The sequence below is a fragment of the Quercus suber genome, unplaced genomic scaffold (assembly GCF_002906115.3).
Source record: "Quercus suber isolate HL8 unplaced genomic scaffold, Cork oak 2.0 scaffold_687, whole genome shotgun sequence".
NCBI lineage: Eukaryota > Viridiplantae > Streptophyta > Magnoliopsida > Fagales > Fagaceae > Quercus > Quercus suber.
In genome coordinates, this window is record NW_027070128.1 from 329,035 (window position 1) to 343,184 (window position 14,150).

The 14,150-nt window shown below is 31.8% G+C and overlaps 2 protein-coding genes across 2 annotated transcripts; one reads left to right on the forward strand and one right to left on the reverse strand.

Moving 5' to 3' along the window:
* Positions 1 to 2,066: 2,066 nt before the first annotated feature.
* LOC112023387 (36.4 kDa proline-rich protein) lies at positions 2,067 to 3,200 on the reverse strand. The gene has a single exon (XM_024055995.2). The coding sequence runs from the start codon at positions 3,123 to 3,125 to the stop codon at positions 2,493 to 2,495; it is 633 nt and encodes a 210-aa protein (XP_023911763.2). The 5' UTR covers positions 3,126 to 3,200; the 3' UTR covers positions 2,067 to 2,492.
* Positions 3,201 to 10,438: 7,238 nt separating this feature from the next.
* On the forward strand, positions 10,439 to 13,238 carry LOC136064429 (uncharacterized). The gene is made up of 3 exons (XM_065766169.1): positions 10,439 to 11,408; positions 11,740 to 11,937; positions 12,052 to 13,238. Exons 1-3 carry the CDS (start codon positions 10,439 to 10,441, stop codon positions 13,236 to 13,238), a joined length of 2,355 nt encoding a protein of 784 aa, XP_065622241.1.
* Positions 13,239 to 14,150: the final 912 nt, after the last annotated feature.

Below are 14,150 nucleotides of genomic sequence, written 5' to 3' on the forward strand. Positions count from 1 at the left end.
AAATACCCTCCGAAGGTCAAGTCAGAAAAAGTGCTCACAACTCTAGAGTGCTAGAGAGGGTTAATTATGCGTACCTTGGCTTATGAGGGTATTGGGGCTTTTATAGTGGCTTGAGATTGACATCCCTTCCTTGATGCGGAAGTCTTTTCCTTATAGGACTCTTCCTATGGAGTCCAAAACGTGATGAACAAGTCACAAAGTTGGTTCTCAAAAAAAAAAAAAAAAAAAAAAAGATAGCCAAAGTTCAAATATTTGCTTCTCATTTATTATAACTATCAAATTTAAATATATATATATATATAATTTTCTTATAACATAAATAAGGAAACTTTGACACTGGAAATCTAAAACCCACAAAATAAAGCAAATGCTATGGTGATTCTTTTTCTTCTTTTTTTCGCGATGCATGATGATTGTCTTATTAATGGCATTATACTTGAAAACTTATAATTTTTTTTTTGAACTTTAACGAGTATAAATAAGTTTATTAGCTTGCTATAGGTATGTTTAAAAAAAAAATCACCATCATTTTATATTTAAATTTTTTAAAATCTATCTTCTTCTTCGAAACATTTTTAACATTAAATCTCTTTTGCTTAGCTTTTTCATTTAATATTTTGAATCTCAACCAAACTTAACAACAATAATTTTAGCCCTAAATAATAATTAAAAAAAAATCTAAAATTGCATATATTACACATCCTTAAATCAAACTTATTTACATAACTCATAAACAAATACAAGAAAAATCCATATTGGATCTGATGAAGTCCCCAACCCACGAACCCATGAATGATTCAAAGTTGATAGGTATAAGAGAAAGTTGTTCTTATTAAACATTCACTAATTGGATTCAACAACAAGCTAGACTCATCATACTAGAGAAGAAAAAGCTAAACCAATAAATTTCATTCTAGTATTACTCTTTTTTTTGGTGAGTTAAAAATGAGCAGTTATATATATATATATATATAAAAGCTTCCATTAGAATTTTGATACATGTTAGGTACAAGACATCACAGCTGTGATAATTGTATGCAGTAAGTACTTGTACAAAGTTAGTTAAAACAAGCATCAAAGTATTGTACATTGTTAGTTGGAATGTTGAGCTGTAATATGTGTACCAACAGTAATACAATAACTAGTATAAGACTAAGATGATTGTAACAGAGGTAATTGAATAAGAATGCATTTGCTTAGCTCTCATTGAGACTAACTTGGAGGTTGATTCCCTCGAAAACTCAGTGGAAGACTAGTTCTCTCAAAGAACTATCATATTGAATGAATAAGAGAATTAGAAAGTTGAATTATTGAGGATTCTAACAATGCATCAATTTTTTAAAATAATAAATTATATAATTCTATATATAAACACAATAATAATAAATGCATAATACTAAAATAGATAGTTCTATATTTTGTAAACATAATTATAATAAATTTCTATTAATATTTATCATAGTTATCAAATTCATATTTAGTAAAAAAAAAAGTTAAAAAAAGAAAAGAAAAGAAAAAAATTCTATTTTACATTGTACTAGTAATGTTGTACAATTTTTACAAATATATATTGTCACATATTTTATGTGTTTACAATATAAACTTACATTACTAATATAATATAAACCAAATCCTATTATGTTGAACTTGCACGTGCATTGTGCAGTTAGCAACTAAAAAACTCAGTCTTTCTTTTGAATGCAATCATTCGGACAACTGTGTTTTGGAGACCACTTCTTTTTTTTTTTTCTTTTTTTTTTCTTTTTCTTTTTTGGAGGAAATCTCTTATTTTTCTTTTTGATCGGAGCCAACTCTTATTTCTGGGATCTAACACTTGAAAGAGATTGTAAAAATATTAACATTATAAAATGTTTTCAGGGCCAAAGGAGGCTCTGAACTTATTCAAAATTATAAACTTTCGCCATGCACTAAACTTAGAGATATACCCTTCTTAACCATTTTGTAAACCCGTTTAATATCATATTAACTAGCTATGGTATGTGAGAGAGAGAGAGAGAGAGAGATTAACAGTCATCAAGCAGAAGTAAAAATAAACTCATCACACATATGAAATTTTTTATGACTTGGATTTTATAAAGCTTAGAAAAGGATAAACCCTAAGTATACAGGAAGTATACAGAGTTCTATCCATAACATCAACTCCCAAAATTTAGAACATCCGAGAATTCTAAGACGGCATGCAGTTCGATCCCTTGAAGGCTCTACAACTATTCTCTTTTCAAATGCACTTAATGGATCGCCATCCTCCAAAGCAACACAGGTTACACCTTTCCTTCCTATCCCATGCCAACACCACCATAATCAATTATTGAATGAGGCATTAACTCAAGGGACTAAGAAGATCTCCGACACTAGCAGCTAGTTCAAGTCACACAATATACCACGCCCAAAAAAAAAAATGTTAAAAACAAACAGCTAGCCTTAGTTAACCTCATAGTAATCTCGTACCCAGTTTGAAAATGAAAATACACTTAGAGAGAAGGACACACAAAACCAGGGGGAGGAGTCATCCCACAAGTAATTAGAACCTGAAGAGCAAGAGGAATAAAAATGTTGAGGTTGAGAAGCTTAAGCCTTATCGTAGTGCAAAGACAAATAGCCGCCTCAAGCTCTAGCAGACCATTAAGCACCGGACAGCAAACATTCTCAACTGGGTCGCCTAATCCAATATGCACCAAACCACCAAGCACATCTACACAAAGCCCTAGTTTAAGTGCATTGATGGGACAAGTTGGTTGTGTAGAAGGTGGAGGGTTGAAACCAGGAACACCGCCGCCGCCGCCGCCACCACCTCCTCCTCCTCCTCCACCACCTCCACCGCCGCCACCTCCTCCAGAAGGAGGATTACCAGCGTAAGGTGGGTAGGGAGTAGAAGGTGGTGTAACTATTGGGGGTAAAACAACTACAGGAGGGTTTATCGGGTGTCCTGATCCATGTTGTGGTGGGCGTTTTGTAGTTGGTGGCTTTGGGTGAGGGTTCTTTGGATGATGGGAAGGTGGGTGTGGCTGTGAACATGATGGAGTACAAGCTTGTACTGGTGGCAACACGTTCAACATGAAAATCATGATGATGAAGAACATGGCTGTAATCTTTGGACTCATCATGGCTTTGGGGCTCTACAAGCTTACTATTAGTTTTAATTCCTATTGAGTTTGAACCTAGGATTATATAGCTGAATTTTATGGGCAACCCGTGACTATTTCTATTGACATGGCTGGAAGAAAAAATAAAAAAAATGAGGGCCCTATGAAATTAGAAAACGAAATTGCAAAAAAAACATGGAAAATTTTAGAGGATTCCCAATAGTTCCATAGAGAAATTTAATTGGAGAGTTTGTAGTGTAGTTGGTACTTTGCGAATATCGAAATCAAATCCGTGACTGCCTGATCAGTATAACTGTGACCGTGTTCGATTTCAGAACCCGTTCAGTTTCACAGATTTCCATGGCTCCTACTGTCCTTTTTTTTCCGTAATTTACTATTTCTATCTTTTTTTTTTTTTTTTTTTTCTTTTTTTGGTAAATTATCTTTCTTTCTCAGAGTCTTGTTTTTGTGGGTTTCTTTAATTATATATCCTCACTCTCTGTGTGCTGTCTTTTGATAATGGGTCCGTTTGAATTAAATTTATTGTTGTTAAAACTAAAGGATTGAACTTATTGAGGCCGTTTGGACTCAGCATTTTGCTGAGTCCACGTTTCACGTTTTGCCCATTTTTTTCCGTAATTTACTATTTCTATCTTTTTTTTTTTTTTTTTTTCCTTTTTTTGGTAAATTATCTTTCTTTCTTAGAGTCTTGTTTTTGTGGGTTTCTTTAATTATATATCCTCACTCTCTGTGTGCTGTCTTTTGATAATGATTTTACATGGTTTTGAACTATACTTCTGAGGCTCCAGCAAGGCATGACCCATGAGGTTTGGCAGATATAGCTTAGGGTTTGCAGTGAAGACTTGCATTATTTTATTTATTTATTTTTTTTTTGAGAAACGACTTGCATTATTTTTGAGTTCATTTCACGATGTGAACACGTGAACGTACCGTATTTTTTCTTCTTCTTTATTTCAATTATTCCAATTATATATATCTAAAATTGGCTGATTATTAGATATTTTAAAAATACCATAAATGCGTACACTCTTTTTTATATAATTGTGAATTCTATTAATTAAATTTATAATGAAATTTACAATTCATATAAGATGATGATATACACATTTATGATACTCTTAGAATATTCAATAATTTTCCTCTAAAATTAACAATAAAAAGTGATTCACTAGCTCTAAAATTACATAATATTAATGCAAGTAATATATATATATATAATTGTCCTTTCCAGTTGCTTAGGGAGAGGGTAAAAAAAAAAAAAAACTGAAGGCTTCAAACTAAATCTTCTCCCTAAAATATCTATGAACTAGATCACATTTCTTTATTTTATTTTTTAATGAATAAGAGTGCATTGGATTTATTCAGGCACCAAATGTATCCATGTTATCTATACTAAACTTTCTTAGTCTCTCGCACGTAATTTTTAATCATGAATTTTGTTATAATTTATCTTTATAAAACCCTTCTCGAATAAATAAATTTTTAGTAAATGACAAATTTTAATATTATTATAGAAATTTACTAAATTGAAATTAAGAATAATAAAAAATTTATAACTAGCTCAGCTCTACCCCCACCCCAACCCAATTTTTTCTCTCCATGCCATCACTACGTTTTAGATTTTCTTTACGCATAACTCTCTCCTTCCCCTAGAAGAAAACAACTGCAAATTTTTTAATTTCTAATAAATGATTATTATTCATATTTTAATAAACAGTAATGTGTTTATTGATACTTATATATATACATATTAGTCAGACACAAAAACGACTAAGTATTCATTTAGTAATTTATTTAGATTTTTATATTATTTTTAATTGAAAGTAGACTAAAATATACTTTAAAAAGTGAGGTTTTACATAGATAAAACAAGTTAAATTTTAAATAAAAAAAGCTTTCAAAAAATAAATCAAAAAATTCTTGGCAAATGGATCTTAAGCAAACTTTTATTCTATAGAAGCAATTTTTTTTTATTATCCTTATTTGAAATAGCAGATGCACTCACATACAGGTCCCCTTAACGTGCCGAGTGTTGCTTATCTAGCTTTCGGTGTCTAATTGTGTACCAGTAGAGGCTGTACACTTGGACTTGGAGTCGAAATTAGGAAACATCCAAATAGCTTTCTTATACTTTTTCTTTTATTTTCTTCTTATCTCCTGTTTCTTTTTTTTCAGCATGAGCTGTAATAATGTGGCACATAGTTTTGATGACACCTTGTGGGTCAATTTTTTGTAGTACTTTTCTTACTCTTGTCTTCTTCTTTCCTTACTTTCAATTTTCTTTAATCTTACATGTATCTAGAGTGTCCACGGATTAAGTCGGATCAGGTTTTGGTTGAACCCACTAGTTGACTCAATAACTTCGGTTTTTGAAACGTTAGACTGTCACCGCCACGCACTGTTTTCTTTGAAATCAACCATCGCTCGTCCGTAAATGCTTCAGTCAAGCCTTAAGGATTTAAAAATTTTATTCTTGAGACAAGTGTATTTAGTTTCTTGCGGTGACCTGCTATGCATGTTGATATATATCAAAGTTTGGTTCCTTATCCTAGTCTGATGGTTGATGAATGTGACCGTAGCAATTCCATTAACGAAGATCTCAAAAAAGAATTTCTTACAAGAAACGATTTCCTTTAGTTTCAACGTTACACCCAGCAAGCCATACGTGATGTAAATTGAAGTTAATGTGTACGTAGCAAGAACTCACCAATCTCCTTTGCTAGGAAGACAACATTAGAGGCAAATCAGAGTCGTGGCAACAATGGTAAACCCATTTATAGATGCATTCCTAAATACAATATTGCCTTAGTATCACAAGTCGAATAATTTTGTGTAAAATAAAATAATTTGCATAAAATTTATTTTGAAATCAAAGAGGATAGAATGGATGTTCTTGAGACAAATGATGAACATCAGAGTGAAGCAAAAGATCAAGACGTGGAATTGTTGAGAAAAATGTCAAAGGCCTTGATGAAATCAAATCAAATGATTTCAAAAATGAAGATCCTATTATTTTAGTAGGAAGCAACATACCAAAGTTTATTAATTTTATTGGGGTTGAAATATTTAATTGGATTGTCAATTTCTATTTGTTGAAACTTGTCAGTTGCCTGAAGAAGTAAAAAAAGTGAAGATATTTGAGGTATTTGTTTTCGTAGAATGGAAGATTACGGATCCCAAATATGAGCTAAAGGACGTGTTTTACTAAAGAGAGAAATTTGATGTAGGATAGAATATATTGTTTAATTTTTGTTATTTATTATTTTTAATATTTTTTAATTTTTGAAATTTCCTAGAATATAATTTTATTTTCCATGTTTTAGAGGTTTTTTAGGATTATTTTACTCAAACTTGATTCCTTACATGGCAGGGTATTCATTAGAACCTGTTAAGATATTTTTTCATGATTTTTCCCTTCTTCTTTTCAAGTCTATTTTCATGCCTACCACGAATTTGGGGTCCTTTAAAATTTCCAAGACTTTCTAGAGTTACTCTAATGTTTTTGTATATAAATTAGTGGTTGTAGCCCAAAGGCATTCAAGCTTTAATTGACAAATTTTTTGGAGTTTTCCTTGCAAACGTAAAAGTTTATTCTTCAAACAAAGTATTTTGTTTCTTGTAGAATTTCCTAGACTTTCTAGAGTTACTCTAATGTATTTGTATATAAATTAGCGGTTGTAGCCCAAAGGCATTCGAGCTTTAATTGACAATTTTTTTGGAATTTTCCTTGTAAACGTAAAAGTTTCTTCTTCAAACAAAGAGTTTTTTTTTTCTTGTATAATTTTCCATGATGATTAAAAAATGTAACTTGTGCACTATAGTCTATATGGTTTTCACATGTTGATCATTGTTTTTGATGGGACTGTCCTATAGTCATAGAGCTCCACTATCATTCGTGTACAATGGGGAAAAAATAAAAAGGAAGTACATTTAAAAACGTATGTGACTGTGAATCTAATACTATATATAATAGCAGAAGTTTTTACCAAGTGCTGACACGTAAGGCAAAATGATCCCTTAAAATGCTGACACGTATACAACTTACCCTTTAAAAAAATCGCACAGTGCGTTGGAGAGGCTCAGTTTCAGACACAATCATAAACCTTTATAAAAAACAAAAGCTGCTCATCAAAAGAAAAGAAAAGAAAAAAAAAAAAAGAAGGGAGAAAGCGCAAGCCCTAAAACCCAAACCAAATTTCCCAATCAAAATTCGTACTCCCTTAAACTTTCGTTTCTTCGTTGCTCCTTCATATACACACAGATCGGATTCGGTGAGACTTAATTTTAACCATTTCATTCTTACTTATCAAAACATACACACAGATCGGACTAGCAAACACAGATCGGCCTAGCGTGTTCGTGCTCTGCAATCCCGTCTCTGCTTTTCAACAATTGACAAGTCAGAAGGTAGGCATTTTCCTCCCTTTATCTGTTTTCCATTCAGTTTTCGTTTCTAGGGTTTTTAAAGATATATGGGTTTCGGACTCACTTAAACTTTTGATTCTTTGTTACATCTCCCTATACACAGATCGAACTAGCAACATTGAAAACCTCTGTTCGTGCTCTACAATCCCGTCTCTGTTTTTCAACAATTGAAAATTCAGAAGTTAGACATTTTTCTCCCTTTTTTTGGTTTTCTATTCAATTTCTGTTTCTAGGGTTTTCAAAGATATATGGGTTTAGTAGAAGATAGGCATTTTTTTTTCCATTAAATTAGCGTTTCAAGCAGAAGGCTTGCCTATCTCTTACCCTAATTCGTCATTTATTTTTGCAATTTCTTGAGTCCTTCTTTTGTTCTATTGTAGTATTGATTAAATTTATTTAAGCTAGGCAGATTTTGGTTTAGTTTGTGTTTTCATAAAAATCTGAATGCTTGGAGACTACAATTGCCTTTGTTTTTTTCCTTTTTTGATAATTAATTTTATTATTATTTCTCTATTGATATATGTCTCTATTGATATTTATTTACATTTTTAAATTTAATAGAAAGTAGGAACTGCTTTAATTTTTTCAACCCTATTTCCAGTAGCATTATAGGATGTTGGAAATCTCAGATTTTTGTTTACTATGCTTTCTAACCAATTTCACTTATTTGTGTTTGTATTGGTTGATTTTTGAGACATTTTATTTTGTAATAGTGAGGGTTGTCTAATTGTTAATTACAATTTCAAGCCATTTTTGTATATTTAGTTTGTGCATGCACCCACCATTTGATGTTAGTTTTTGAGTTTTTATTGAAAATTTAGCTTTGTAACTCAGTGAACTGCTCAAATGTATTTTTAAATTGAAATCCATGGAGGATTGTACCAACTGTAACTCAATTCTGAATATTTGCTCAATTTTTTATTTTATTTTTCATGAAGAGTAAGCTAATGACCATATTTATGAGACAGGTTCTTTAAGTGACATGCATGGTTTATGTGAAAAGAGTATTTTTCTGCAGTTGCATTCTTCATATCTGTTTGGTTTTTTAATCTGTTTCTTCAATTGTTTTTTTTAAATTATTATTATATTTAGGGATTCTAATTGTAGTATACTTTTGCCAAAGATTTTTGTTATAAATTTTATTTCTAAAAACCTTTTTGTATAATTGATACCTGCATTTGCAATTTGTGTTTTGCAAAAAAATAGTCTTACACTTCTTTTGTAATAAAGGCATTCTCTTTATTGGTGTAAAAGTGAAGCCTTTTTGGTTGATGTGCTCATCCAAAAGTACGCATTTATAGGCTTTCAATTACTATTATAAGTGTGACGAAAAATATTAAAATATAGCAAGATGCTAGCTTCTGTTTTTTCCTTGATTTTGTGATTCATTAGATTGATTAGAAAACTTTTTTTCGGTTTTTGAAGTGGTGCTTCAGTTTTATTTGTGTCTACATAATTTCAAAATCATATAATTATGATACAATTTTGTTTCTGCTTTGATGAAGTAATTGAAATTGAAGTATTTCACTATACGTGCTAGAAAACCATCTCCACACGGAATTGAAGTTGGTATTGTCATTGTAATTCTATCATGTTCTATTATGACTGATACTTTGTACCTGTTGGATGAACATTTTGTGGGTTTGGATGGTTGTTTACACCAAATTTTATGATTTCTAACATATTTATCACACTCACTTCTATTCTTACCTTTGTATTTTTCCTTTTAAAGTTTTTAATTTCACTATTGTTTCTCTTTTGATTTATTGGTTTTATTTACTGGAATGCTTACTATTATTATTATTATTTTTTAATTTTCCTTCTTGACATTTATTTCAAAATAGTTATATTAGACTTGGTATTTTTTATTTTTTGTATTGCTTAGGCTATTAGGTTCAGTTAATTGGCAGTGTCTTTAAATATGTAATTGTTGATGTTGTAAGCTTTGCTTATTTTGTTTATTCATTTGCTTTAATTGTATATGTCACATTCTTAGTATTAATTACTATATTTTTAATTAAATTCTTAGTATTAATTACTACATTTTTAATTATTTCAGTGAACTTATATTTTTTTGTTGTTTACTTCAAATAAACTTGCCATGTTTTGTGTTTTTAATGGCATTTACATACTCATCTGCTATTGTAGGTTTATCATATTTGCTTTGGATTTTAAGACCCTTATTTACTATTCAAGAAGAATTGTTGAATTAAATTAAGAGGTTAGTACAGCCAAATTTCTCCTTTGTTGGTTTTATTTAGATTCGTATCTCTTTATCATTTGTTGATGTTTGATTAAAAAAAAAATTTGAACAAAAGTAGCTTTGAGAAAATTAGTAAATACGTCATCTTTCACTTTTAAAACAAATACTAATTTTACTTTCGTTTTTCCATCTTATAATAGTAAAAGAGAAAATGGAAAATGCAAGATTAGAACGACAGAAAAAACGGAGGACAATGTTTGAAAAGCGATTCAAAAGAAAACAGAATGAAATACAAAATACTTTACAAAATAAAGTTGCTGAAAGTAGAAAATACAGAAAAAAGGTCGTTGCTAAAAGTAGAAAATACAGAAAAATGGTCATTGCCCAAAAAAGAAAAAGAAAAAGGAGAGACAATATGGTAGTCAATCATGAAAATGTTATTGAACCTTGGAATTTTGGCCCGCCTTCTTATGTATGTAACCATTGTGGTGCGGTGTTATGGTATGAAGAGAGAAGTGTAAAATCTAAAAGGCCTAGAATTCCAAAGTTTTCTTTGTGCTGTATGGAGGGCAAAGTGAAGTTGCCTTTGCTTAAAAAAACACCTCCTCTTCTTAATGAGTTATTAGATCCTCTTGGTGGACAACGATGTAAAAAATTTAGAACTCAAATATGGAGTTATAACGCAATGTTTGCAATGACATCCATGGGTGGCAAGGTGGATAATAGAGTTAACGATGGTAGAAGCTCATACATTTTCAGACTTAATGGTCAAACCCATCATAGGATTGGAACACTTCTTCCTAATAATGGTAAGGATCCACAATTTGCACAGTTATATTTCTATGATACTGAGAATGAAGTCCAACATAGAATGAATGTCTTTAGTAGCAATACAGTTAGTAAAGACATTGATCCATCTATCGTTGATGCATTGGTTCACATGTTTGATGAGACAAACAATTTAGTGAAGATATTTTGTATGTCTAGAGATCATTTCATAGAACGTGATATTCATCGTTTAAGATTACGTCTTATCGGGTCACGAACTACAGATGGAAGAGAGTACAATCTTCCTACATGTTCTAAAATTGCTACAGTCATTGTTGGTGATATTGGTGTTGATAATGCATTTCGTGATATTATTGTGGAATTAAAAGAAGGAGGGTTACATAGGATCAATGAGTTGCATCCATCGTACATGGCATTGCAATATCCTCTTTTATTTCCATATGGTGAGGATGGTTTTAGGCTTGGCATTTTGTGCAGAAATATAGATGAGGTTAGATCTGACACAAATGACTTTATTACTATGAGAGAGTATTATGCATTCAGATTGCAAGAACGGGATGGTGAGGGACATACGTTGATATTTGGTGGTCGATTATTTCAGCAATTTGATGTAGATGCCTATACATGTATTGAGGCAATAAGACTTATGTGGGTGAAAAACAATCAAGAAAAGCTGAGGATTGAACTGTATAATGGATTGAAGGATGCGGTTATGAGAGGTGATACCACCCCTGCATCTACTGGAAAATTATTTGTTTTACCTTCAAGTTTCATAGGAAGTCCAAGGTATATGATTGAAAATTATCAAGATGCAATGGCGATCTGTAGATGGGCTGGCTATCCAGATCTGTTTATTACCTTCACATGTAATGCAAAATGGCGGAAAATTGAGCTTTTCCTATCTAGGAAACCTGGATAGAAAATTGAAGACCGACTTGATGTGGTTGCAAGAGTATTTAAGATAAAACTTGATCAACTTTTAAACGATTTAAAGCATGGTCGACACTTTGGAAGAGTGATTGCAGGTACACTTTGGAAGAGTGATTTCTTATTCCTTTTGGTGTTCATATTTACTTTATATTAATATTTACTTGCTATTTTGGTTACCAGTTGTCTATACCGTTGAATATCAAAAGAGAGGCCTACCTCATGCACACATATTGCTTTTTCTGCATAATTATGACAAACATCCTACAGTTGTAGAAATTGACAAGATAATCTCAGCAGAAATTCCAGATTTTAATAAGGAACCACTAGCTTATGATGCTGTCAAACAATACATGGTCCACGGTCCTTGCGGATCTGTAAATTCAAGGGCAAGTTGTATGATTGAGAACAAATGTGTGAAACACTTTCCTAAGAAATTTTGTTCTCAAACCACTGTTGATAATGATGGTTTCCCAATATATAGAAGAAGGAATAATGGAATATATGTTGAAAGAAACGGGGTTAAACTCGATAATTGATAAATAGTTCCTCACAATATTGACTTATTGGTGAAATTTCAAGCTCACATAAATGTCAAGTGGTGTAATTGTTCAAGGTCTATCAAATACTTATTCAAGTATATTACGAAGGGACCTGATCGTGCAACTTTGATTCTTGAAGAAAATTTACATGTTGATGCTTCTACTGGAATGCAAAATATGACAAACACGGATGAAGTTAAGGGATACTTAAATTGTAGATATGTGTCTGCCATAGAGGCATGCTGGAGGATATTTGAGTTCGAAATCCACTATCGACAACCTGCTGTCCAAAGACTTAGTTTCCATATCGAAAATCAACAGCCAGTTGTTTTTAAAGATACTGAATATTTAGATAATGTTATTGATAGACCAGATATCAAAAAAAGTAAATTTATGGAGTGGATGAAGGCAAATGAATTGTATGAAGAAGCAAGGGAATTAACTTATTCTGAGTTTCCAACAAAATGGGTTTGGCATAAAAAAGACAAGGAATGGAGATTGAGAAAGTCTGGAAGATGTATAGGGCGTATATATTATGCTCATCCTGTAAGTGGAGAGCGTTTTTATTTACGTATGTTATTAAATGTTGTTAAAGGAGCTCGATCCTTTAAAGAAATAAGAACTATAAATAATGTAGTATATTCAGATTTCAGATCAGCATGTTATGCGCTTGGTTTGGTTGATGATGATAAAGAATGGCATGAAGCTTTAAATCATGCGTCACATTGGGCTTCAGGAAAACAACTTCATGAGCTATTCGTCACAATGCTGATTTTTTGTGAAGTTTCTGACCCCTATAAATTATGGGTTTCGAATTGGCAGTTATTATTTGAGGACATTCTTCATCGTCAGAGAGTAGTTTTATGTTATGACAATCTACATCTTGATGACTTCCAATTGCAGAATTATGCACTTAGTGATATAGAACAAATTCTGATAAGAAGTGGAAGGTCTTTGCAAGAATTTGAAACAATGCCATATCCAAACACATTGCTTCTGAGACAATGTAACAATAGAATATTACAAGAAGAATTGGATTATGATAGAGATTCTTTGATAGTGGAACATATTGAACTTTTTAATGGTCTTAATTCTGATCAAAGGGATGTATATGATGCAGTAATTGATTCTGTTTTGGGAAATAAAAGTGACTTCTTATTTGTATATGGACATGGAGGAATTGGGAAGACTTATCTTTGGAAAACCATTATATGCCGATTGCGTTGAGAAGGAAAGATTGTCATTGCAGTTGCATCATCTGGAATTGCTGCATTATTGTTGCCAGGAGGGAGAACGGCTCATTCGAGATTTCAAATACCAATAATTGTAACAAATAGTTCAACTTGTGGAATTAAACAAGGTTCACAAATTGCAGAACTTATGACAAAAGCAAGTCTTATAATTTAGAGGTATTTGAGTCATATTGGGTTAAATGGGCGGGTTACTAATTAAATGGGTTGGACGGGTAATTGATAATTAATTTATACATAAATGGGTCATAAATGGATAAATAGATAATTACACACCCAACTCATTTATGACCCAACTCGCCCATTTGCCACCTCTAGATTCAATAGACATGTTCTAAGTTAATTTCTTTGTTTTTGTAGGATAATCCGAGCCTTCTTGGTTGAAGAGCAAAAGATTGTGAAAAAGGTTTTAAAGATTCGGAAGGCCTCAAAGAGTTAAAATGAGTGGATGATAAAGCAATAGTTTGAGTTATGTGCTTTGACACACTTTTGAGGAATAAGGATATATGGATCAACAGTTGCGTTGCATATTTTGAAGTTGATTTTGACATTGGAGAGTGTAATTATATCTAAGCTGGATCCCCACAACCCCTAAACCAAAAAAGTGATACTGCTGGTGGGAATTCAGCTTGACTCTGAACAAGTTTGCTTATATATGAACTAATCATTTGAATTACCATAAATAAGATGCAATATAAACAAAATTAGTAACATATTCTTTTTAAAATTTTATTTTTAATAATTTTTTCCGTACACGCACGGGTTAGTGACAAATTTACCTATATTTAGATATCTTCAGAAGGAATGCATTTCAAGCTAAAAATAGCAGGAAGAAAGAAAAGAGTATTAGGCAGAGAAAGAACCCGATTCCTTTGGTGCCACCAGTAAC

What these genes read in the sequence shown, in the direction of transcription:
- LOC112023387 (XM_024055995.2), bottom strand. Translation starts at nt 3,125, where the DNA reads ATGATGAGTCCAAAGATTACAGCCATGTTCTTCATCATCATGATTTTC.
- LOC136064429 (XM_065766169.1), top strand. Translation starts at nt 10,439, where the DNA reads ATGTTTGCAATGACATCCATGGGTGGCAAGGTGGATAATAGAGTTAAC. An exon ending in TCTGTTTATTACCTTCACAT is followed by an intron (nt 11,409 to 11,739) that starts GTAATGCAAAAT and finishes AACATCCTACAG; the next exon opens with TTGTAGAAATTGACAAGATA. An exon ending in AACCACTGTTGATAATGATG is followed by an intron (nt 11,938 to 12,051) that starts GTTTCCCAATAT and finishes TGAAATTTCAAG; the next exon opens with CTCACATAAATGTCAAGTGG.